The sequence below is a fragment of the Oxyura jamaicensis genome, chromosome 1, assembly GCF_011077185.1.
Source record: "Oxyura jamaicensis isolate SHBP4307 breed ruddy duck chromosome 1, BPBGC_Ojam_1.0, whole genome shotgun sequence".
Taxonomy (NCBI): domain Eukaryota; kingdom Metazoa; phylum Chordata; class Aves; order Anseriformes; family Anatidae; genus Oxyura; species Oxyura jamaicensis.
Window position 1 is genome coordinate 194,153,372 of NC_048893.1, and position 27,303 is coordinate 194,180,674.

Genomic DNA, 27,303 nt, shown 5'->3' on the forward strand with positions numbered 1-27,303 from the left:
ATTTCTCAACCTGGCCTGATGCTTGGCAGTCTCCTGGGGAAAGGGGGCGGGCAAGCTTGACTTCTCTGAGATGTGGATATTGTGCAATATAGGAAAATGTTAAGCACCATCAAAATATATCTTACTTTCAGAGTCTGGAAAGGGCACAAACATGGAGATGACTGAATTCAGGATCCCAAATCCCCATGAGAAACCAGATTGTAGGTGCTCAGGTCAGTTACACTTGTGGCTGTGTGCGGCAGAAAACCAGCTCCTCTTCTGGGATTTTGTCCCAGCTTGCCAGGACTTCATGATGAATGATGCTGTCCCTTGTTATCACCATCACACAACTTCTGGGTAACGGTACTTTATGCGATGAAAAACAAAGTCCTATTGTCCTTAATCATCTGTTTATTTCTTCATTAAGTAACTAAGTAAAAACATGCTAACTGATTTAAAGTTTGTTTAATTATTTTATCTGAAATGTTGCCTCCTTTTGATCCCTATTTTTTGAGAACAAAAGGAGGATTGACCCAACAATAACAGGTGGGGAAAGATAAGAATAAGTGTTTATTTATTTTTTTCCCCTGTGGGAAGTTAGATAATGATTAGACATCAGTACCATGCTTAACTCTCACCTTGGATAAGCTATAACTGAAGGCATGCTTGCTAGACTTGCCAGGTTTTCACATCTTTATTTGGAATGCTACCAGCAGGCACCATTTCTGCTTTGTGTAATTGATAGTTTCAAGGATGATGGCAGCAGAGATTGCAATTCCTGCAGATTAAAAGATGACATTGTAATACAGTAATATCTTAGTATTGCCTTTTATCCTGTGGGAGTCCATACTGCTTTACTAAGTGTATTTACTCACAGCTGTTTCATTGTCCACATAAAAGCATTACAAGAGCATTATGGTAGAGTTTGGAAAATACAGTCCCTAAAACTGAATGCAAAGCATCTGAGGATAGCCAAGGAAGGTGTCTGATTCACGTAACAGGAGCTCAGTTCCTCATATACCATGTAGGCACATGGACAAATACGAGTAATTCTCTTTGATATTAGAGTTCCAGGGGAGGCATTAAAGCTCTAATAGCTACTGCAATGATATTAAAGTTTATTACTTTCATACTGTTTTTTATCTGACACTGTCAGGGTGCCTTACAAAGGAGCTCACTATCCTTATCGCCATCCTGCAGATAAGGAAGCAGAGGATGAGAGGGGAAGGGGTATGCCCAAAGCTGCTAAACAGACCTGTGCAAGTGAAATATGCTGAAAACAGGTTTGCTAAGCACAGATTTAAAGCTGTATTTCTAGGGCTACAGTGCCTTCCATTTGCTTATGGAGACACAAAATTCCAGGAGGTACAATCCCAAGCCATGGGGGATTTAGAAGCTGTTTGAGAGATTATGTTCTGTTTCTTTTATAGCGTTGAAAATCACTTTCATGGACCGTTTCTTTAGACCAGTTGCATTCCTTGTCTCCTCAGAGACTAAGAGAATATTCATTTTCCTGTCTAGGTGCTTTCTGGTTCTTTGCTGTCTTTTCTCTTCAAGAGCACCAAACAAGCTCTTATTTCTGAACAACCTGACTGTATCTTACACAGATCTGTCACATCACTGGCTGTTACAAGTACCTTCTTCAGGAAAGATATTTAACTTATCACCAAACAATTTATGGCAGAAATGACAGTAAGGAAAGCAGAGATGGTTTAAATTTTAAACTTTAAAAAAATCGAATTTAAACAATCTTTTTTTTTGACAAGCATGGTACTATCTTTGAAAATTGCACTGTTCCTTAAATGAATAAATGATAAAGGAACAGTTATCTTGAATACTGTTGCTTAGCTTAGGACCAATTCTAACCCTATGTAAATTCGTTAAAATTTGTCATTAAAGTAAAATGGATTTTTTTTCATCAGCCTTAGTGAATTTATATTTTTCCCTATCATTCTGAATTTCCAAAACTGAGTTGATGGATATTTTTCTTTGAAAAGTCGTGGCATTTAACAGCCACAACACGTTTTTCATAAGAAATGATGGAAGTTGCCATTAAAAGGAAGAATTCAGTATTAAAATGTTGTGTTGATGCATTTTCAATAAATATACAGCTAAAGGAAAATACTTTTTTTTTTTAAAAAAAAAAAAGTAGATAATGAGAATGTTACACTTCTGTGACCTTGCTGCTTGATTGTTTCCAAGTGTAAGTAAAGCTGTCCTGTTACAGAATAGGTGTATGTATTTAAGGTGCATTTAAGTAATATAACTGACTATTTTCAGAGTAACCCCCTAGATTTTTTAATTAAATTAAATACTTTATATTCACTTTCATGCAAATGATTAAGTGAATATGACTTCAAAAGAAATTACCTAAAATAAGACAACATAGCGATGATGTTATACCTGTTAGCTGTTTGTCACATATAGGTCATTGGCATTGTCAGCTTAGTAGGCATTTTCTTAAACACTGATGATGCTGTGAAAAAATGGAGGAGTTTCTGTGCCTGGCTTTTGAAGTAAATAAGAAGAAATGATTTTGTGAGAAAGATAGGAGCTATTAAAGTAGAAAGTTGATAATTAATATATTCAAAAATTTATATATGTATGTATATTTATATTCTATTTAGTAGGATACATTCTATCGTTCTATATTCTTCTGTTTTAATGCTAGAATTTCTATCTGAAATTTTGAACTGAGGAAATACAAGTGCTTAAAAGGTCAGTAGTCCTGAATTAGACACTGGTTATTAAAAAGCAAACAAACTAAACAACAAAGCAAACACACAAAGAACACATGGAAAATCTGTTTGTTTTCTGTTCTGATGATGGTAACAGGAATATGCTAAAGATAGGGAAGGGGAGGGAGGAATCATAAAAAAAAAAAATTCAAAGGAAACACCAAATCTCAGGAAGTTATAAATGCTGATAGGGTACTCTGATGCCAGTCCATTTCTTAAGGGTCATAAGACCAAGGCTTCCTAAGTCTGTGAAGAACAATATTTGTATTTCCATGGAGAAAAGAATAATTATATTCCTAAATGCATATGAAATAGTTCTAGGTTAGATTTTTGTTATTCAGGTCCTAACAGATCGTGCCATTTTCTTTAAGAAATTTCTAACTATTACTAACTGTGATTCTGTAATATGAGTCACTTAAGGCAACTATCTGGAAATGTATTGTAAAACAGAAATGAAGCTTACCTCTCTTTACACAACAAAACTATAGAGCTTTGCACAGCCTCTGTGTTGGAAGGGCAGAGTCTGGGAACAGCAAACTCCATTTGCCTTACCAAGATCAGGAACCCGTGGTGGTCCTTTGTGCAGTCCCCTTCCTGTTGGAGGTTTGAATATATGAATTAGGTGCACGTGCAGTGAGAGGAGATGTATTGTAAGGCCCTTACCATGCAGGTATACCGCTCTGGCCATGCCTGTGCAGGGATTGCTTGATTCAGAGGTGTTTGCTGAAACACAGCAGTGCCTCTACCTTTAGCCAATTTGACAATGGGTAGGTGATCAGAGTGGAAGGTGATGATATTTTTGATTTTCCTTTGAATTACCATTGTATTATTATTGAAAATCCTGCTGAGAATTCCAAATGAGACCATAAAGTTGAAATTAATTTCACCAAACCTCAACCATCTGAAATTCAGGTACCAGATCCAAATACCCTCAAGCACCTGGTCATCCTTCCTTAACTCTGGAGGAGGACAGGGCTGCAGACACACGGCTGTGCCTGGTCTGGGGACAGCTACGCATTTGTCAGCCAGGTTTCCCCACATGATGAATCAAGCAGTTCTCTGAACTTCACCTTGTGAGGCGAAATGCCAACAAATTAGGATTGAAAACATCTGTAGATGACTGCATTATGGCCTGCAAGCCATAATTTAGTACTTCAGCTGCCTAAGCCCGTGATCACAGCGAGCAGAACCTGCACGTGGTTCTCTCTGTGAGGCCAGGGCACTTGGCAGCTCGGTCTTTCTATATCATCCATCAACACAGCAGGCTCTAACTGGCTTGTGCCTGCAACGCCAGCTGTGGTAAAACACTGTTTTGAAGGTACATTGGTCAGTATGATGGTTGTCTTTTTGTGGCCATAATTTCTGAATTTAGTTTTAATATGTGGCAGTGAATTCACAAGCTATTTATTTGCATGTCAGTAATAATACAGTGCACTCATGCACAGTAGATATTGATTGTGCCAAAAAAATCTCTGTTTTCATACCCCCAAAATAAACAGGCAACCTTGGATACTTAAAAACAACTTGAGAATCCAATCATTTGCTTCATTACTGCAGCAACGCTGACGTCCACACCGCTATGTGAACACATTTTCCTCCCTGTGGAAATCAGCTGAAGTGATATAACAGCTCCACAGAAGCTCTATATGAGGAATGACAGCCATGTCCATTCCCGCGATGTCATTCCCAAATCCTACTCAGTGTCAGAGGTTACCACAAAGAACTGCCTTTCATGAAAGGTTTAATGGTTTGATCTAGAGTTTTAGTCTGTAGTGGAATGAAACAGATACCTCTGAACCTGGGGGGGGGGAAGGAGAAAGAAAAAACAGGAGAGTGAACACTTTCTGCCTCAGAACATCTCTGTGATGCCTTTTGCCATCCTTAGTATGAACTCCTCATTCAGTCTTTTTCTGGCATCATATGTGTTTGGTCTCAAATGTCCTGTTATCATCACTGAAAAATGGCTTCTGAAGACAGGTATCAGAGACTTGAAAGCAAATACCAGCTTTTGCTCAGTTCATATAGTAATCAGGAGGTTTGTAATGAACTTTTTATTTTCAAAGTTGAAGGCAAGAAAATCTGCTTTTTATACAAGATGGTTTTAACTTATTACCTCCCAGGTCTTGTTTTTGGCATGAGATGGCAAAGTAGCCATGTGTCACAGCTCACCTGCAGGGTGGGAGGCGGTGACCCCAGTTCACAATTCCCCTTGATATATACATAGTGCAGCCAGGAAAAAATAGAGAATATAGAGTGATGGCAGTGAGCGGAGGGAAATACAATTTTTCAGCACCACTGGAAGCAGCATGACTGATTCTTCAAGGCTTTGCTGCTGCTCCCAACTCTCTTCTTTACCTCTGCTTCCCATGACAAAAACATGTCTTGTCCTTGAATGAGCAACATTCATTTTTGCTTGCACTGCTGGGAGCCCTTCAGCTGTCTCAGAGTAGCAATTTATTTTAAGAGACTGAAGTAGAGGGGACAGTTTAATAGCAAATTTATTTCTAGAGGATCTATAGGATAAGATGCCTGAAAGAGACTGATTGGCAGTGGGAGCAGTGTCAGTACTGTAATTGTATCAGATCATCCATTTGGAGCTCAAAATTAGTATTCTGCTGTGTGCTTTACACTCATTTGTTGAATCTAGCTGCACATTATACTTGTTTAAATTGCTGTGCTAAAGTACATCTGAAGAGATTTCTAAGTATCAGTAGCAAAGCTGAACTAAATTTACTGCAGAGACAAATGAATAAATGCAGCATCTCAAATCTAACAGCCTAGCCAGGTGCCGTTTGTGAGCCCACAGGTTATTCTTCACTGAACATTGAAATACTGTTGCAGATAATTCAGTGTTCTGTGCCAAGCACCTGTGCACCTTGGCTTTAGGAAGGCCACTTGCTGTTGCAGTTCCATGCAAAATGCAGCATGAGGGACTTTGTAGGGCCTCACAGCCCTGTTTGCTTTCCATGCTGACATCCAAAGGGGGTGCCTAGTGAAAACACGAACTTTGAAGATCTAATGAGGGATAGGCATTACCCGTGTGAACTGGGTGAGGAGGCTGAGAAGTGCATTTACTGCTACTTTGGCATTTTACTAGGTGTGAGCAAGTTGCTCTGAGAGGTCCTAAGGAAGCGAGTCAGGGGAGGAATTGCCTTATGGGCACATCACTGCCACTTCTCCGCGGCCTCTGTAAATCTGCGCTTCCTCCTGCATGTGATTGTTGTGACACTAAATTTTGTTTAAAATTGGAAACTGCAAGTAGTTCCAATGTCATTCTTTAAGCTTCTTTCTGCATAAGGAATAAAGAGAATATAAGTTATTATTAAGCTCTTGTAAACACCTTTGAAACCTGTGCTGCAAAGTGCTCTAAAAGATGAATTCCACACCTTGAAGATACGGCTGTGGAGGGCTCTGGGCAAGGAATGGAGCCCCTGGAATGGAGCAGGTTGTTCACAGAATCACAGAATCACAGAATTTCTAGGTTGGAAGAGACCTCAAGATCATCGAGTCCAACCTCTAACCTAACACTAACAGTCCCCACTAAACCATATCCCTAAGCTCTACATCTAACCATCTTTTGAAGACTTCCAGTGATGGTGACTCCACCACCTCCCTGGGCAGCCTGTTCCAATGCCTCACAACCCTTTCAGTAAAGAAGCTCTTCCTAACATCTGACCTAAAACTCCCCTGGCGCAACTTTAGCCCATTCCCCCTCGTCCTGTCACCAGGCACGTGGGAGAACAGGCCAACCCCCACCCCGCTACAGCCTCCTTTAAGGTATCTGTAGAGAGCGATAAGGTCGCCCCTGAGCCTCCTCTTCTCCAGGCTGAATAAGCCCAGCTCCTTCAGCCGCTCCTCGTAGGACTTGTTCTCCAGGCCCCTCCCCAGCTTCGTCGCCCTTCTTTGGACCTGCTCAAGCACCTCGATGTCCTTCTTGTAGTGAGGGGCCCAAAACTGAACACAGTACTCGAGGTGCGGCCTCACCAGAGCCGAGTACAGGGGGACGATCACCTCCCTAGCCCTGCTGGTCACACTATTTCTGATACAAGCCAGGATGCCGTTGGCCTTCTTGGCCACCTGAGCACACTGCTGTTGGGGCTCTGCTCTTTGCCAGGGCAGTGTCCTTTATTACCTCTCGTTGTGAAGGGCACGGTTATTCAGCCCATCCTGTCTTGAATGACTCTAGGCCTTCCAAGTAGCATAAGTAAAGCAATCATAAGCAGGCAGTTGTAGTGAGAGGGCACATGGGAGGTTAGGTGAGAAGGACCTAGTGATAATGATCATGTTTTTCACTCTAAAGGGACCAAAGCGCAACCACACAAGGTATGTGGTTCTGCTGCTGGCGAGATGCTTCTTTATTTCTGTGTTAAAATAGAATTTGACACTTTGTAGTACAACCACAATATATTTTCTCTTTTGTTTTGTTTGATTTTGGTTTTGAGATTGAACTGCTGTTTAGAAGCATGCATTTAAAGAACTTGTGTTAAGAAAATGATTTTTTTTGGTGAAAATGCAATCAACTTTTTTAAAAAAAAACATTTTCTGTATGCCTCATAGTCCTTTGATGTCTCAAAGAACAGCTCAAAAAGCACTTCAAACTCTGTTAATTAGCTTTTTTTAGCCAGAAAAAAATAAGTTTCTAATTCACAATTATGTAATACCAGGATCTTTATCTAAATCCTTTTTTCTTAAACTTCACCCACCAATGTGTATGTTTTTGCTAACTGTGTGCAAAGCTCTGAAAATTATTCACAAAAGCTTTAATTATTTGCATTAGACAGTTTCTCTTCAGATTAATAACAGGTTTCTACTTGGTTTTGTGTTCCTTTGTATATATGTATCAAAACAGTTTCATTTCCATTGTGGAGCTCTCAAGGAAGGCATTCTTTATATGAGGAGGGAGCACAGGCTGGGATATTAAAATAGTAAGGAGGATTTGGGCTGGTATTTTAAAGTGCCATTTTGCCTGCAGACAGAATTCTTTGGCAGACATTTAATTGTAGGCACTTTTTTTCCTTCCTCGTTCCTTGCCATATTATAGCTTCCTGTCTTGTTAAAAACACAGTTTTGTTTTATGTTTTTAGGACAATTTATTTTTGGACAATTGTCCTGAAAACATGTGTCAAGCACCCATTTCTAATACATCAATGCTCTTGGAAAAGTGGTAGTAAAGAGGAACTGAAACTTTTTATTCCCCACAGTGATCACGCTGAAATTAGTTCAGCATGCAAGTCTGGCTAGTAGTATACTGATTCTGTAATGGGGAGAGACATTAGTAAAAGAAGAAGTGCTTTAAAATGAACAGAATAAAATTAATGGTATCTTTCCACCAGCTTAATATGTGCCTTATGAAAATAGAAACATTCTACTATATTTCTCCTGGGTCCCCAAAAGCCCCAGCTGACACAAATGTGTTACTACATGGTTGAGACAGGCTAGAGAATTTATTCATACTATTATTTTTTTTTTTTAAATTGGTAGAGTTTAAAGTAGAAGTAATGTATTACAATCCTTTATATCTCTGTGAGATGCTGTTTGTATGGCTCTTGGTCTTCCATTAGAGATTTCTTTCATTCAACATTTTAACTGTTGGCCAAAACCCAAGTCTGACTTTAATATTGTAGGGCTTCTGTTTTCAGTTGGGATTCCCAGAGCTTCCATACCAGAAAGTTCCGTGACTGTTGATAAGTGTTCAGAATTTCTTCTTGACTTGGTATTTTGAAACCTGTGTATGGCTGGGAAAATCAGGCTCTGTGCCTGTCGAAGTGCTCCTTGAATACTTCTCTTGGAAACTGGGAGAAGAAATTGGCCCCATTCTTAACTGTTGAGGGCATTTTTTGGTAGATAATATATAGGACTTGCATTTCCCTTCGATTGTTAGAAAATATGTGAGGCCTTGAAACATGTTTCCAAACTTCCTCCCACAGTGATACCCAGATTTGTTCAAATACATATAAGCCAAACATTTGACAAGATCCAAACCAACACACAACATTTTGCTTTCTGTAATCTGAAGCAATTATAAACTGTAGTTTTTCTTTTTCCAATTAAAAATTATGCAAAATATTCTCATTACTTGTAATAAAGCAGAATGTTTCAAAGCAAACAACTATAAATTAATCAGTACCTTCTAAGTTCTGGACACATGTAGACATCAAAGAGGCCTATAACAAAAATTGAAACTCTATGTTTGATGAATACACTGGCAACTCAAATTGGCAAGATGATAAATGTGTAGCCCTCCCCTGTGCTTCAGAAGATCACATTAAGCATACTCATTAGCTGAGAGTCATTGCAAACATACTTCAACTGCAGTTTCCAGTTACTTACCTGTTGTGCGTTGCTGGGCAAGTATCAGTGCAGCAGAGTGATGGCCGGAGCAGAGTTACGGCCACAAAAGTTATAGAGGTGGGTACTGTGTGACTTTGGACTTTTGGTGGGTACTGTGTTAACTTTGATGTAATTCCTTTGTCATCCTGTTCAGCTTGTCCTAGATAATGTGTAAACATCTGGTATTTCCAGTCTATTAGTGTCATACTCATGCAGTGGAAGAAACTGCTTGTCATTGAGTAGGTCTATCATAACGGTGGGATAAAAATTTTGGCTCATCAATTTTTGACTGTCATGTTCTTAAGGGTTCTCAAAGATACCTCTGTCTCTACCCAAGCTTTCTCTGGCCTCATTGTGTCTCTCATATCTCTGTGAAATCACAAAGTGTTTTCACAAGCAAGAACAAATTAATAAGAGTTTCCTTGTCAGATCTGTGCATGATATAGCTCTTTCACGTAGGGTGGGTTGGAGAATCCTTTATCCCTCTGTGGTATTGTACCTTCAGCCATACCTCTTTTTTATGCGGTATCTCTGTAGCAAGGCTTTTTATTAAAATGTGTAGCAAATGGTGCCTTGTGGCAGCTACCTGGTAGCAGCAGGTAACTGTTGTGTTGTGCAAGTGAATTTTGATTGTATCTTCACCAGACAGGACTGAACTCCTTCAGCTCATGATTGTTTCAAAACTGGAAGTGCAGAGAAGTTTGGTGCGCTCTTAACAAAATAAGTGGGATGATGTGTTGTACCACGTCTGGAGCCAAAATAGTTGCTACTGCGCTGCAGTATGAGCATTTACTAACCCGTGTCTCTGTTGTCACAAGTATATTTGCCACTGCAGATTTCCTCAAGTTGGATATCCTCAATGGAGAGAACATTAGGAATAACATAATTTGGCTATGTTGCCTTTCATAATCAGATTTCTCAGAATTTCAGGTTGTCAGTGGCAATTAGTCCCCAGCAAAGATGCTCTGCAAATGGATAATTCAGCCTGAGAAATTATGAAGCCAATACACACTTTCTAGTTTTCATCCTTGCGTGTTATGTGAGGATTTCCGTCCTGCTTGGGCCATTTGTTTATCACCAGAAATGTTATTTCCAGAATATTTAGTTGGTAGAGGAGTTACTCTAAAGCCAAACATGTTTTTGGTATGGCTTAACGGTTTAGAGGGGAGGTATGGAAGAACCAAAACATATTATGTGCTATTTTTGGTATTCTGGTATTTACAGCAGTTTTTCCCATTCCCTTTCTTTCCAATTGCTTCCTTCTCTCAATCATGCTGGAACCTATGCTCAGCTGGCCTTTGAAAGCTATTTTCTAAGGGAAATGAAAACATTACATGACAAGCGGGCATATCTAAGTTAATACTAGGGTGTCTTGCCCAGGGTTGCCAGCCAAGGGGGTTAAAACCAGAAGTGGTTCTGCTCCTCCTGTAAGGATGGGCTGTTTCCAACAAGCGTCTAGATTCAGTAGGTAAGGCTGGCCAAGCCATGCCACCAGGCTTGGTGGGCCTTGGTTTCAGACTTGTATCTTGGCAGAAATAAGTTCTTATTTAGCTAACCAGGCAACTGGTACAGTGGCATTTCTTACACTGAATGCAGTTGTATAGACCAAGATTTTTCAAGAGACAAGTCTGTAGATAAGTGATGGAAATGTTTGAAATTGCCGAGTGGCCAGTAGGTTTTGTGTCCATTTTGGAGAACTGAATGTCATTTCGTGTTATTAATAGTGATTTTTTTTTTTTTTTACTATTATCCTGAGCACCATGCACCATCTCCTTCCACTGTTCTGCCTGAACTGTATTATTTTGGCTTAAAAAAACTTTAAAAAGTAAAAATGTCTCTGTACAATTTCATATTTCTCTGTAATTTGCAGGCTGAGTTTACTTGCCATGTAAGTACAAGAAAACTTTAACTTAGAGATATGCCAACTCATACAGAAATTAAAAATCAAAACTGAGTATCTCCCATGAACATGAAAATGTACCTTACTCACAAACACATACATTAATCTATGCAGGATGTTGAATCTACAGCCAATATTGTTCTCCTTGTGTTTTAGGTGCTGTAGCAGTTCTGATCCCTCGCCTGGACCTGGTGATTTCTTTTGTTGGAGCTGTCAGCAGCAGCACTCTGGCACTGATTCTGCCACCGCTGGTTGAAATCCTCACTTTCTACAAGGAAAACATAAGTTTGTGGACGATATTCAAAGACCTTTTCATAGCTGTCATTGGAGTCGTTGGCTTTTTAACAGGGACGTATGTGACGGTTGAAGAAATCGTTTACCCTGCATCCTTGGTTCTAACTAACACAACGGAGAGCATCTCTGCTGATTTGAATGCTACAAACTTGGTGGTTGGCTAAAAGTAACGACCATACGCCATGAACTATTTTGTTCCTTAATGAGAATCCAAGATGGATGGCAGACCTGCACATGGGACAAATTCCAGTGGATTTTAAATGAATTATCGAAAAATTGCATGCAGCCCTTTCTCACTCTGTTGTTTGTTCTTTCTCTCATTACTTCAGATCTGCTACCTGAATTTACCCCTTTGCTCTCAATCTTCTGTGCTCATCTAGTGAAAAACTGAATTGGTGTCAGGATTTAAAATACATACAATGATACAGGAAGGTAATGTGATCTTAGATTATTTGCAAAACAGAAGAAGGGTTTTCCTAAGGAAGTCAAGATGCTTTCCTCCTCAGAAAAGGTGGAAGTCAGTCCGTCCATCATATCTCTACACAAAGTCTAGGCACTACTGTTTTCTCTCCAGCTCTGTTTTAAGGGCTCGTGTGGGAGTTCAGTGATGCACAGACCTTCTCTTGGTTGTCTCTAGCGGGATGCACCCCAGTGAACCAGGGACACTAGTGTTAGAAATGAAGACCTGTGTTTTTTATTTCCATTCTGGGGACTTTGACGTTTGCCTTGGCAAAACTTTCAGGTGGTTACTGTTGTGTAGCTCTGGTCCCCGGGAGCCGGATTGTCTGGAATCACAGAGTGTTGTGCAGAATGACAGTCGCTCTTGCGCAGTCTTTCCACATTGGCTCCAAGGGGAGCTCTTCAAGCAACTGGAAGCACCAAACCCTCTTAGCACAGGCTAGTATGGCAGACCTGTGGTTGGTGGGTTACCTGACAGTAAGCATAAAGGCACTTTTTCATGCTGACAGTTTGAACATTCAAGCTGAAAAATGGACAAGTGAGACAGAGGGGCAAGGCTTAGAGGTAAAGGCTGCATCCTTTATTAGAGCAAAAGAGGAAAATGGCATCCATGGAGCTCTGCAGAGCCACGGGGGTAGGGCAGTCCCGAGCAGCTTCAGGTTTCATGATGGTAACTTCTTTTTGAGAAAGAAAAGGATGAAACACTAGTTTCTAGAATGGAGCTTACACCATACTTTCACACATATAAGCTGTGGGTTATCTGTGAAGGAACTTGTAATTCACAGCACTGTGAGTTGCAGGGGGGCACAGAGGGTTTCTGCTTTGAAGCCTATTTTCCCTAGAGTGCCCACCTGCCTGCAGGCTGTCTGAAGGTGTGGGTTGTCTCAGGACTTGCTTTCGACTGCTGGTACTGTAGAAAGGTACAGCTTGTATGAGATATAGGGCATACATGTGAAAATGATATATTTTTAGCAAGTAATTATTTATCTCCTTTGTATTTTGAAGGAAATGTTACAAAATGTTGTTTATTAGAGCAATATTACTTTCTTTAATGAAGCAAAAAAATCCAACACCACAAAAGATGATATGAGTAGTTTATTTTTGTACATTTTGGTAACTGCTGCCCTAACCCATTTTTTACACTGTTACTTTATCCTTAATTTCAAATGTACAAATGTATAAAATGGTATTTTTTTTTCCCTTTACATATTGCTGTGTACATATTGCTAAGTCTGTAGACTAACTATATTTCTACTGGAGCATATAACAATTATTTTTGCATGCTTATGTTCTGCCTTAAATAGGATCTAACATGCCCTTTACTAATTTTTACTTCTTTTGTCCATTTTGGAAGGAAAAAAGAACATGTTGATAAGTTGGTAATTGGGTAGAAACGAGTTCTGTTCAGCAAGCAAGCGTGCTGAGTCCCCAGCCAGAATCCTGATTTTCAGGGCTCATATTTGACTTTCTGGCTCACACTGCAAAGGTGACTTTTCACTCCAAATGCCAAAGCTATATTTTTGGTCTTGTTTCCTAAAAACACTCTATATTTTGTAAAATAATAGAACTGTATTTATCATAGTCCTTTCTGTTATGAAGAAATTCCTTTTTCTAAGGAATATATTTAACTATAATGTTCCTCCAAGACATATGGTATGCCAAAACCTCTTTATTATATTCATACAAATTAAGAATTTATGTAATATTTTGGTTGCTTTCTGTATATTCCTCAGAAATTTACCCTTTGGTAATCTAACATTTTGCATTACAGTGCTAAAATAATATAGAGCTAGATATATCTATATTTATATTTTCTCTTCAGAATATTTCTCCCGTCATCTGCCATGCGGTGACTGTATATGAGCACTTTCGTCTCCACTGAAGGCATTTCTGATAGGGATTTGTTACAGCATGTAGTTTGAGCTGTGTGTCCTTGTTCAAGCAGTAGTTCTGAGCAATGTTCTTATTTTTATTTTAGTGTTAAGTTAAATACTTCCCAGGCACTTTGAAGGGCTGAGTCTCAGCTGGTTTAATGCTATGGTATTAACCTTATGTATGAAAGTGCCGCTGAGGAGCAAACACAGGTAATTTAACAGAGAGGCAAAAGGTAACTTCAGCTTTTTGTCTTCAAGGCTTTTTTAAGCTGTTTTGAAACATATTGAAGATAAATATTTCAGTCTGCTTGGTAATAAACCTGCTGTGTTCCTAAACCATACACTGATAGACTGTGTTTCTGTGCAACATGTGTCACTTGATACTAAATATTTCTGCATGGAACATGTTTAATGGGACCAATAGTGTTTAAATTAAAGCTATTTTTCCTGATTTGCATCTGTCTACCCACATGTGTTTGGAAAATAAGGGATTTTCAAGTCCATTCATATCATCTGTTCTTCAGTGATTGTGTCCTAGTGAACACCTCTGAGAAAGTCCTGCCAGGGTGCAGAAGAAGTTGACCAACTCAGAGACTGGTGGTAATTTTTGACAGGTGCAAGGGAATAAGGACATGAAGATTTGCTGAGATGGGTCCCTATAGCACAGATGAACGCAGCAGCTTTTGGAAATTCAGGCCGCCTGTTTAGAAGCTTGATAGGTTTGAGGAATCTAATCTGAGCCATCAAACTTTGGATAAGCTGGCCTGAATACAAAGCCGTACAGATCTTACTACCATGTCTGGCAGGGGAGCAGTCTGTCAAGGGGCAGATTTTCAGACAGAGGTATTGCCATTGATTGGCCAGGTATGAAGTAGTGTTTTTATGCAGTGGGTCACTGTTGCCATATCTAATTGTGTATCTTTTGCATCTTTAAAATGTTTATTAATATATTTTATACAATGTTGGTTTTCTCCTACAGTGTAGGATTTTCATTATTTTAACACTCATACAGGGCTTTGTGTGGCCTGCTCTTTCAAATAGAAGGAGTGAGGAATCAGAGTATCTTGCTCTGGATGCGATTAAAATGTCACTAATAGAACTAGAAAAGAACTACTACGTCTGAATAATAAGAGTGTTCCTGTGAAACATTGCCAAAGATTTAAAAGATGGGAAATCTGACAGAAACCTCTTCTGAATACTAAGAGTGTTCATTCAGCTTTTACAGTACTGTAATAGAAAGTTCAAGTTAAGATGCAAGGAGTGGAACTCCAGATTTAATGGGTTGGTTTACATTAATATATATTTAAGAAGGAAATGTACTTTAGCACAAGGTAAATTAAACTGAAGAATGTGATTGGCTTATGTTCTTGACAAGGAACAGAAAGCTATTGTATTTATATACTGAACATGCACTTATATTTTACAGCATGATATTGTTAACCATTGTAATGTAATCATTAGCTGCGCTATAAGTAACTGGATCATTTTCTTGTCTGTAACTGTTCATCTTCAAATATCGGGTGAGGAAGAAGGTGGCTTCACCTAATGTTCTGTAACTTAAATCTTCTGTATCAATAAAGACAACAATAATAATCTTCTGCTTATTAACTCTTTTCCTGGATATCACCACATTACCTCACTAGAAGAAATAGCTGCCTTAATGCAGAATTTACCTTTGTTTTATTTTGAAATTACCAAGGAAACGCAAGCAATTGACATGGGTCTGTCAGACATGCTCAAGAGGTGAAGTTTCATTGATAATAAATCTCACTTCAAAGTCTTGGGGGCACTTATTAATAATCCCACTTCCACTCCAAGGTTGTTCATGAGAGCACACTTAAAGTAAGATTTCTGCATCTTTTCAGAGGTACTTTAGTAAATGAGATAATTCCTAAATGGAGAAGGGCAGCCAGGAGTTTCCACTGAAATTTTAGTTCACTTCTGAAAACTGCAAAGAAAAAGCCTTTTTTTTTTTTTGAAAAAAAAAAAAAAAAAAAAAAGGACAAACCCTTATCATAGTTGGGTATGTACTTGGCTTTAACTGAAGTATTAACCTTGCTTAAGTATTAACCTTGCTTAAGTACTGAGTTCTGAATAATTAGGTATGGAAGAAATCAATCTGAAAGTTCTGAATTTTCTAACTAAAATTGAAATTACTGGTTGGAAACAAAACCAGAAGTACAAGCTTTCATGTGCTCTCCAATTGCCAGATTCAAATTTGGAGATCTGATTTTGCAGATGTACTTATGTTCCCCATTACATAACAAGGCATTTTAAAGGTGTGTTCAGTTAGGCTTCCAGAATCATTTGACCTATTACCGACTTGCCTGAATAAACACAATTTAAACAGAAACAGTGTACAAATGTCCCTGGGAGTCACCCATCAAAAAAACCCCACAACTGTTTTATGAGTAAGACACCTAGAATATTCTGAGAGACTGGACAGACAGATTTCAGACTCCCTGCAATGAGGAAGAATTTGAATCCATCTCCCTAAAGGATAAGCAAAAGCACACGTATGCTCAAATTCTCTCCTGGGTCTAGCTGTTAGAGATGTGTACGTCTTGAAGATGACTTTCAGCAACACTCCTACTTCTGAGAGTCCAGGTCCTTTTAGCCTGAGTTTTCAGTTAAGTTTTATATGCACTTACAATAATTGTGTCTGTTTATTTCTTTAAAAATTGGCCCTAGATGACTAGTTATTGAGAACAATAAATTCCCTTATTATCCTCTAAGATGAAGAGAACTAACAGTTTCTAAGAAATGCACATTACAGCCACCAACTCACATTTTGGACTATTTTTTATGTCTCAGGTATGTTAGACAAAACCGCTGCTTCACAAGTGTAAAAAAAGAGGTGAATCCAAGAATGCAGATTTAATTTTTTCAAGAGTGATTTATTAAGATGAAAATCAGTATTTACTAACTCTAGTATCCAAGATATGAAAATCCTCTGAGTTTATGGTCTTTTAAGGTCCCTTCCAATCCAAACCAGTCTATGGTTCTATGATCTAGACATCCATGTTCAGTTTGAAAAAGAAAAAAAGAGAGGGATATGCAGGTACAAGGAACTGGTCACATATAAGCAAGGGATGGACAATTACTTTTCCATGCCCAGTGCCTGATCAGCCTGTCCTTCCATCTCACTGAACTCCATTTCTAGCTGTTTTCTTGGGTGTCAGCAGCTGGAAACTGAGTGTCTAATACCAGCAGCTGGAAAGGTCCATATTGTGCATATATGTAGCTATATGTACATATATACGCACATAGCTATGTATGTATTTCTATTTTTTCCCCCACTAACAGTCTTTCAGCAGCAGCAGCTGGAGGGGGAACAGAGTCAGGCCCATTTTTTCCAGGTCGGATGACAAAAGTGACTCTCCTTTAATGCTCACACAGGGGTGGTATCATGGTACTGCACACATACCTGCTCTTGTGCTCAGCAAGCAGGGCAAGCACAATCTTTAACTACTGGCCTGATTAATCTGTTTATGAAGGCATGAATTCAAATTACTGAAGCCAATTAACTCCTTTCAGCTCTGTTTTAGCACATGCACACAGTAACAAAGTGCTATTTTGGGAGCACCCCTATATATATTTGCCTTTTTAAATGCTTGGTGCACAGATGCTTAGGGAAAACTGATTGTTCTGCATTCTAGCAGCTTTCTGAAATGGTATTGCAAGCACCTCAAAGTTCAAATAAAACATATTTTAAAACTATCTTTTTCCACTAAATGTTGGCATAAAAATGCATTTGAATGTTCAGAGTTTATTGGTTCTTTTATATCTGGTTCTTCATATCTTGTATATTTGCTTTGCAGAACAGAACAGTTTGTTTTTGTTGTTGTTGTTTCCAACTGCCAAACCTGAGAAACCAAAGAGTCCTGGGAAACCAAGCCCAGTTCCCTGCTTTTCAAACTTCATCATGGTTAATAAACTTGTGAGGATTAGGTAGTCTCTTAGCATTGTTTGTGCTACACCATCTTCTTCAAAGCCCGTGACACTATTGATGTTAATGAGTTCATGTTAATGCAAATTAGTGGAGCAACTCTCTTGGTCATGAGGGACAGGATCAGCCTGTTCCCATAACTGGGCAGACTCTGGAGGATGTCAGCCTGGCCTCAGCAGACTTACTGTCACTGAAATGATTAAATATGATGCAGCTGTATGTAGGGAATAAGTCTGCCAAGGAAGAGTTTGACCTCCTTCATCTCATCAGTCTTACAAACCACACTTGAAAGGGTACCTGTATGTAGGTTTTCCTGTGTATGCATTAGATTTTATAACACCAGGACTACTCTACTTTCATCTCTATAACTTCTATCAGACTTCTCAAAATATTTGCATGGATCAGATTCAGGTACTTGCTTTTCTCTCTCACTTGTCATCTCTTTGCTATCCCAAGCTTCTATCAGAGCAGGTGGTGCATAAGCTATCACTGCAGAGTTACTGCATAAGAGAACTTGCACTCCTGAGTCTGATGAGTCCACAGATACTTATGTGATTTCCCATCATGGTGCTTCAACTGTCAATTAGCAATCCCTTATGTTATTATTTTTTAGCTTGAATACTCTGCTATTCAAAGTTCTATATTGCTACTGTTCTTGCTGCACTCCTGTTGGCTTGCATGAAAGGTTAAGGCAACATGGGTTCACAAGGGGAAAGTCCTGTTTAAAGAACTTAATTTACTTTTATGACAAGGCCACTCACCTGGTTGACCAAGGAAGCCAGTTGATGTAGTCTTTTTGGATTTCAGCAAAGCTTTTAATACCGTTTCTCAAAGTATCCTTCTGGACAAAATGTCCAACATACAGCTAGACAGTTGCAAAACATGATGGGTGAACAATTGGCTAATGGGTCAGGCTGAAAGGGCTATGGTAAATGGGGTCACATCAAGCTGTCAGCCCATCACTGGTGCAGTTCCTCAGGGTTCCATTTTAGGTCCAGTTCTTTTTAATGTTTTCATAAATAACTTGGACGCAGGACTTGAAGGTTTATGAAGTAAGTTTGCAGACAATACTAAATTAGGAGAAGCTGTTGACTCTTCCAAGGGTAGAGACGCCTTGTGGAGAGATCTTGACAAATTAGAAAGCTGGACAGTCACCAATATCATGAAGCTGAACAAGAGCAAGTGCCAGATTATGCACCTGGCACGGGGCAATGCTGGTTGTATGTAGACTGGGGGACAAGAGGTTGGAGAACAGCCCCACAGAAAGGGATCTGGCGGTTCTGGACAATGGCAAGTTGAAAATGAGTCAACATTGTGCCCTGGCAGCCAGGAGGACCAACCTTATTCTGGGGTGCATGAAGCACGGTGTTGCTAGCTGGTCAAGGGAAGGAACTGTCCTACTCTGCTCTGAACTGGTGTGGCCTCACCTCAAGCACTGTGCATAGCTTTGGGTGCCACAATATGAGAAAGACGTAAAACTATTAAAGTATGTCCAAAGAAGGGCTACGAAGATGGTGAAGGACAAGACATATGAGGAGCAGCTGAGGTCCCTTGGTTTGTTCAGTCCCGGAGCAGAGCAGGCTGAGGGGAGGCCTCATGGCGGCCTGCAGCTCCCTCACGAGGGGAGCGGAGGGGCAGGCGCTGAGCTCTGCTCTGTGGGGACAGCAACAGGACCCGAGGGAACGGCATGGAGCTGGGACAGGGGAGGGTCAGGCTGGGTGTTAGGGAAAGGTTCTGCACCCAGAGGGTGGTCAGGCACTGGGACAGGCTCCCCAGGGCACTGGTCATGGCACTGAGCCTGCCAAAGTTCATGAAGTGTTTGGACAATGCTCTCAGACAATCAGGGTCTGATTTTTGGGTGATGCTATGTGGAGACAGGAGTTGCCTTGATGATCCTTGTGGGCCCCTTCCAACTTGGGATGTTCTCTGGTTCTATGAGTTTAATTTATAGATGTTTATATATATGTATGTATATATATCTTTCATATGTATTTATTAATTTTCTACATTATCTTCCTGTCAAAGCAATTTTATTGCAAGTCACTGCTATGCCTGCATCCAGTGCTATTTCCTGGTTTAAAATGCAAGGCTTGCTCTGTCCCTGGCTCTCAATTTTAAACTGTCACGCTCCTTGTCATCCTGCTGTGTGCTGTTATTTATGCTCTGCTTTGTTCATTCAAAACACCTATATATCACAAGAAAATATCTGAATTAAATGTCTTCCAGAATCTCAAGTTTCTGTGTATTTTGTTGAACTCAGTTAGCACAGCTGATTTTAGAAGATGAGAATCAGAGGAAGTTCAAGGACTCATTTGGCAGTGATGCTAATAAGAGAATGTGCTCACATTTGGTGGAGCTATCTAAGAAACAGGGTATGTTCAATTGTTCTTGTGGTCCTGAAACACATGTACCCTTTCTGTTACAGTGGTGCCAAAGATTATATTAACAATGGTGTTGCAAAAATCATGAGAACAGCATCTCATTGATCAGTGCTCTCACTCTCTGGCATTAATGGCTGAGGTCCCTAAGCAATCCCCAGTGTTTGCCTCCTTGCATTTACTCCATCTTCAGGATTTTCACCTTCAGGATCCTTTTTCCTGCCAGGGTCTTCACCTTCTTCTGTTATCTTATCTGTTATCAAGATTTATATCCAGCCAACTTGCAGCAATCAAGTTGCAGACTTCTGCTTCGAAGCTCAGTTTTGCATATCCCCCCCCAACACACATAGATACATGCCAAATTATCTTTTCCCTGTATTTCCCTGTATTCACAACTAAACTATTTTTTGCCAACAGCATAGGTACGAAGTGTCCTACCAAGTCCTAAAGTGTTGCACAAGGCACTGGACAGGAAAGATAACATCCTGGCATGCCCTGAAATAGCCTGAACTGAGACACTAATAGAAAGTTTGGCTTGGACAGCCTGGAGTTCTTAAGCTGAGGACTCTGTGAGAGATGAGAAATCAATCGCCCAAGAAGTGTCTCAGGTGCACTCCCATAAACTCTCCTTAAAATACCAAACTTGACCATGCCTCTGTCCTGGAAAACACACAATTTGGTCTAGGGAGGTAGAAGAATAGGAACAGCACAGGCCATAATGTGGTGGTTTTAGCCATCTGGGCAGCTGAGCTCCACCACAACCACTGTCTCACTCCCCCTCCTCAATGGAAAAGGGAAGAAAATATGATGAAAAGGGCTCAAGGGTTGAGATAAGGACAAAGAGAACACTCAATAATTACTGTCATTGGCAAAACAGACTCAGCATAAGGGAGATTAATACAACGTATTGCCTATTACTAACAGACTAGAGCAGTGAGAAACTAGAAGCAAACTAAAAACACCTTCCCCCCAACCACCTTCTTCCACCTCCCCCTCGAACAGCGAATGGGGGCTGCGGTCAGTCCCTGACACTTCGTCTCCGCCGCTCCTTCAGGGTCCCTCTCTGCCCCTGCTCCCTGTGGGGTCCCTCCCACGGGATGCCGTCCTTCCCCAGCTGAGCCTGGGGGGGCTGCCCACAGGCTGCAGCTCTTCAGGAACTGCTCCCACATGGCTCCGTCCCACGGGGTCCATCTGCCAGGAGCAAACTGCTCCAGCACGGGTCCCCCACGGGCGGCAGCTCCCCCCAGACCCCCTGCTCCTGCGTGGGCTCCTCTCCACAGGCTGCAGCTCCTGCCCGGGGCCTGCTCCTGCGGGGGCTCTCCATGGGCCGCAGCCTCCTCCAGGCCACCTCCACCTGCTCCCCCGGGGGCTCCTCCACGGGCTGCAGCGTGGAGATCTGCTCCATGGGGGACCCCTGGGCTGCAGGGCGACAGCCTGCTCCACCAGGGGCCTCTCCACGGGCCGCAGGGGAACTTCCCAGTACACATATCACAGCCAAAATTCAGCTGAGAAAACTGAGAAGACCCGGGCTAGAAGCTGAAAAGCTCTTCTGGAAAAACAGCATTTACAAGCTGGTTTTGGACTCCCTTTCTTTCCCAACTACATATATATATATATATATATATATACATATATATATATATATTTGCAGCCTCAGAATGCACAGTTTTGCTGCTGCAAACTCATTTTCCCTTTTTGTTCAGCATTTTGGATCTTGCTTCATCCACAAAAATCTGTACTGAGCAGTTAAGCTCTTGTTCTTCCTGTGATTTCCTTCCCTATCTATTCAGCACACATCTTATGATTTCATCAGTTTTAGCCAGTTCAGCTGATTATCTTTTCTCCTTATAAATGTATTTCTGCCATGTTACTTTTTATTTATGTAACATGTCTTGCCTTGGACTATTGCATGTAATGCCAGATGATATCTACAGCCTCTATGCTTTTGTCCGATAAATGCTGGCATTTTCTTGTTTTGGAGGTAATACTGTAGTTAGCAAGAAGCTTGTCAAACATTTTATTAGAGTCCTGGTTCTTAACATTGGAGATGTTTTATTCATAATATGGAACTGTTTTCCATTGTTAAATTGTAAGTGCTACATTTCTTAATTAAAATAGAGCAGGGTGACCTTTACACACAGAATTTCTAGGTTGGAAGAGACCTCAAGATCATCGAGTCCAACCTCTAACCTAACACTAACAGTCCCCACTAAACCATATCCCTAAGCTCTACATCTAAACGTCTTTTGAAGACTTCCAGGGATGGTGACTCCACCACCTCCCTGGGCAGCCTGTTCCAATGCCTCACAACCCTTTCAGTAAAGAAGCTCTTCCTAACATCTAACCTAAAACTCCCCTGGCGCAACTTTAGCCCATTCCCCCTCGTCCTGTCACCAGGCACGTGGGAGAACAGGCCAACCCCCACCCCGCTACAGCCTCCTTTAAGGTATCTGTAGAGAGCGATAAGGTCGCCCCTGAGCCTCCTCTTCTCCAGGCTGAATAAGCCCAGCTCCTTCAGCCGCTCCTCGTAGGACTTGTTCTCCAGGCCCCTCACCAGCTTCGTCGCCCTTCTTTGGACCCGCTCAAGCACCTCGATGTCCTTCTTGTAGCGAGGGGCCCAAAACTGAACACAGTACTCGAGGTGCAGCCTCACCAGAGCCGAGTACAGGGGGACGATCACCTCCCTAGCCCTGCTGGTCACACTATTTCTGATACAAGCCAGGATGCCGTTGGCCTTCTTGGCCACCTGAGCACACTGCTGGCTCATATTCAGCCGACTGTCCACTATCACTCCCAGGTCCTTCTCCGCCTGGCAGCTCTCCAACCACTCATCTCCCAGCCTGTAGCTCTGCTTGGGGTTATTACGCCCCAGGTGCAGGACCCGGCACTTGGCCTTGTTAAACTTCATGCAGTTGACCCCAGCCCATCGGTGCAGCCTATCCAGATCCTCCTGCAGAGCCTTCCTACCCTCGAGCAGATCGACACTCGCACCTAACTTGGTGTCATCTGCAAACTTACTGAGGGTGCACTCAATGCCCTCGTCCAGATCATTGATGAAGATGTTAAAGAGGACCGGCCCCAGCACCGAGCCCTGGGGGACGCCACTAGTGACTGGCCTCCAACTGGATTTGACTCCATTTACCACAACTCTCTGGGCCCGGCTATCCAGCCAGTTTCTAACCCAACGAAGCGTGCGCCAGTCCAAGCCAAGAGCAGCCAGTTTCTTGAGGAGAATGCAGTGGGAGACGGTGTCAAAAGCCTTGCTGAAGTCAAGGTAGACCACATCCACAGCCTTTTCCTCGTCCACCCAGCGCGACACTTTGTCATAGAAGGAGATCAGGTTCGTCAAGCAGGACCTGCCTTCCATAAACCCATGCTGACTGGGCCTGATCGGCTGCTTGCCCTTCAAGTGCCGCATGATGACTCCCAAGAGGATCTGCTCCATGAGCTTCCCTGGCACTGAGGTCAAACTGACAGGCCTGTAGTTCCCCGGGTCAGCCCTCCGGCCCTTCTTGTAGATGGGCGTCACATTCGCTAGCCGCCAGTCAGCTGGGACCTTCCCCAATAGCCAGGACTGCTGATAAATGATGGATAGTGGCTTGGCCAGCTCCTCTGCCAGTTCTCTCAGTACCCTTGGGTGGATCCCATCCGGCCCCATCGACTTGTGCACATCCAAGTGCCGTAGCAGGTCACCAACCAGTTCTTCGTGGATGGTGAGGGCCACATCCTGCTCCCCATCCCCTTCCACCAGCTCAGGGTACTGGGAATCCAGAGAACAACCGGTATTGCCGCTAAAGACTGAGGCAAAGAAGGCATTGAGCACCTCCGCCTTTTCCTCATCTCTTGTAACTAAGTTTCCCCCTGCATCCAGTAAAGGATGGAGATTCTCCTTTGTCCTCCTTTTTGTGTTGATGTATTTATAAAAGCGTTTTTTGTTATCTTTAACGGCAGTAGCCAGATTGAGCTCCAGATGAGCTTTGGCCTTCCTAATTTTGTCCCTGCACAGCCTCGCTACATCCTTATAGTCCTCCCTAGTGGCCTGCCCACTTTTCCAAAGATTATAAACCCTCTTTTTTCTCCTAAGCTCAAGCCACAGTTCTCTGTTCAGCCAGGCTGGTCTTCTTCCCCGCTGGCTCATCTTTGGGCACATGGGAACAGACCGCTCCTGCGCCATTAGGATTTGCCTCTTGAAGAGCGCCCAGCCTTCCTGGACCCCTCTGCCCTTCAGAACCGCCTCCCAAGGGACTCTACCAACCAGTGTCCTGAGCAGCCCAAAGTCAGCTCTCCGAAAGTCCAGTACAGTGGTTTTACTGGTTCCCTTCCTGGCCTCGCCAAGAATAGTGAACTCAACCATTTCGTGGTCACTCTGCCCAAGACAGCTCCCGACAATCACATCCTCCACCAGTCCTTCTCTGTTTGTAAAGAGAAGGTCTAGCGGGGCACCACCCCTGGTAGGCTCTCTAATCAGCTGCGTCAGGAAGCTATCTTCCACTTTCTCCAGAAACCTCCTAGACTGCTTTCTCTGGGCTGTGTTGTGCTTCCAGGATATGTCAGGGAAGTTGAAGTCCCCCACGAGTACAAGCGCTGAAGATTTCGCAACTTCTGTCAGCTGCCTGTAGAACTCCTCATCTGTCTCCTCATCCTGGTTCGGCGGTCTATAGCAGACCCCGACCAGGACACTAGCCTTGTTGTCCCTGCCGATCCTAACCCAAAGGGACTCGATCTTGTCATTCCTAGCCTCGAGTTCTACAACATCGAAAGACTCTCTAATATAGAGAGCCACACCGCCACCCCTTCTGTGCTGTCTGTCCCTTCTGAAGAGCCTATAGCCAGGCATCGCAGCACTCCAGTCATGAGACTGGTCCCACCACGTTTCCGTGATGGCAACCAAGTCGTAGCCTGCCCGCTGCACGATGGCTTCCAGCTCCTCCTGTTTGTTACCCATGCTGCATGCATTGGTGTAGATGCACTTCAGCTGGGCCATTACCTTATTCCCCGGCCTTGCTATTGTTCCCCCTGGCACAGCTCCAACAATCCTTGCTTCACCCCCATCCCCCTTCTTACCTAGTTTAAAGCCCTATCAATGAGCCCCGCCAGCTCCTGGCCAAGGATCCTTTTTCCCCTAAAGGATAGGGACCCGTCTACGGCCATCAGACCAGGTGCTGAATAAACTGCCCCATGGTCGAAAAACCCAAGATCTCTGCGTTGGCACCAGCCCCAGAGCCACGTGTTTAACAGGTGGGCTTTCCTGGTCCTCTCCGTACCCCTCCCTGTCACCGTAGGGATGGACGAAAGCACTACCTGCACTCCCGCTCCGTCCACTAACCGTCCCAGCCCCCTAAAGTCTCTTTTGATTGCCTTCAGGCTTCTGTCTTCAATGTCGTCACTGCCCGCCTGGACTATCAGAAGAGGATAATAGTCAGAGGGGCGAACCAGGTTGGGAAGCTTCCTGGCAACGTCCCTGACCCTGGCCCCAGGGAGGCAGCAGACTTCCCTACGGGTAGGGTCAGGCCGACAAATAGGGCCCTCTGTTCCCCTAAGGATAGAGTCTCCCACAACAATCACCCTTCTTTCTTTCTTGATGGAGGCAGTCCTGAGGTGTGGAGTCGACCTCCTCGCCCTAGGCATCCTCCTGGGAACACTTTCTACCTCTTCCTCAGTTGCTGTTGATCTCTCAGTCTCCAGGGCCTCAAACCTGTTGCGTAAGGGCACCTGGGAAGGTGGGGCCGGAAGGGGAGGGCATCGCCTGCCATGTCGAGCAGGGACCTGTCTCCATTCCTCCTCAACTCCCAGATCCCCTCCCTCTGCCCGACGGCGACAAGGCAGGGGCTCCACCCCCATTTGGGGTGTCTCAGCCTGGTACCTCTCCTTGAGGCCCTGCAGGGAGTTACTCCACAAGTCTATCTCCCGCTCACACTCCCTGATGGCCCTCAACCTCTCCACCTCCTCCTTGAGCTCCGCCACCATGCGGATCAGGTCATCCACCTGCTCACACCTCATGCACGCAGCGTCTCTGCCTCCCGCCGATGGCAGCAGCAGGCTCTGACACTCCCTGCATCCGGTGACCTGAACCGCTGCATTCTTTAACGGGTAGTCGGTCTGGGTGTGTACCGACCTCCTGGAGAGCCCACCGTGCCTGGTGGAGACCATTATCGCCTAGCTAACGACTGTCCTGAATTATATATATATATATATATTTGTACAGAACAGAGGCATGAATTTTGGAACTGTTGGAGAAAGCAATGTTGTCCAACTCAAAAAGAGGTGAGCTATTACAGATATTGCAATGTCAGCAAAAGTTGTTGATATTTGTACCTCCTCTAAAATCTTCACTATTCTCACTTATAAACAGCTTTAGTTCCCTGTGAATTATCTTGAAAGCACCTGTGTAAAATGGATCTTCAGGATGCTGTGATTGCAGGAAATGATTCAGATTTGTACTTGCTTCAGTGAGGGTTTGGCTTACTGTGGCAGTTAAGTAGTTAAAAATAACCAATATCTTTCTCCTTCCTTCCCTTCTTTGCTGTTGAAGGAAGACACTTAAGAATAATAATACAATATATTCCTATTAGAAGATCAAGGGTAAAGGGCAATTACCCAGAACTGTCTGAAACAGAGGCTCTTTTTTTTTGCAAAATCTCAAGTCAGGCATGCAAGCAACATGTTCAGGTTCTCTAGTTACTTTTGAAATTTTTGTCTCATGCTGACACAGTTTTAATTAGGAAGGGATCATCCAGAACATAATTACGGCAGATATTCAGTGCTCTACATACATAGATGTAGATATGTGAAGCTCACTTCAGGCAATCTTTGCTGTAAACTACAGGCTTTTCCTTTTACAACAGATTTTCCCTGTGAATTATTACATGAGCAGTTACGTGGGCTTACTGTCTACGTAACTCAAGAATAATCAGTGCTCTTTTCAGCCATATGAAGAGCTCTGGCTTAACTATAGTTTTGAAATGTCTAGGAATGCTTCAGCTTGTACTGCAAAAACAGTGCATTGCAACACCATGGGCTCCAAGCACAGCCCTCAGCATATATGAACCAAATACCTCCAGAGCTCAGCCTGTCCTTTTCTCTTTCTTTCCCTCTGTACAACATATATGGCAGATGCAAGTACATGTATTAGGAAACAAAACTTCCAGCTAGATCATCCTGACGAATCATCACCTGATGTTTCCATGTGTCAAACATCCCCTTCTGCTGGTTTGATTATTCTTCATAATCCCAGCTAGGACTCAGAACTTTTCACCTTGTTTTATTGCAATGAACAGAGATAATGCAAGAAGGGCACTGTATCTTTCCAACTTACAGGTACTCAGGTAAAAAGGTACTTTGTTTAGACCCGTTGTGCTTTAAAACATTTTAAATCAAGAAAGCTATCCTGCAGCATATTGCA

The 27,303-nt window shown here is 42.5% G+C and overlaps 1 protein-coding gene across 3 annotated transcripts in view; it reads left to right on the top strand.

The window, feature by feature from the left end:
* The window catches only part of SLC36A4 (solute carrier family 36 member 4), a 110,792-nt gene extending 95,608 nt beyond the window's left edge, over positions 1–15,184 (top strand). For all 3 annotated transcript variants that reach the window (XM_035328845.1, XM_035328838.1, XM_035328855.1), the window contains one exon: positions 11,104–15,184. In XM_035328845.1, the coding sequence (XP_035184736.1) occupies positions 11,104–11,405 (302 nt within the window). In that variant the 3' untranslated portion in view covers positions 11,406–15,184. The remainder of the gene's footprint in view (positions 1–11,103) is intronic.
* Positions 15,185–27,303: the final 12,119 nt, after the last annotated feature.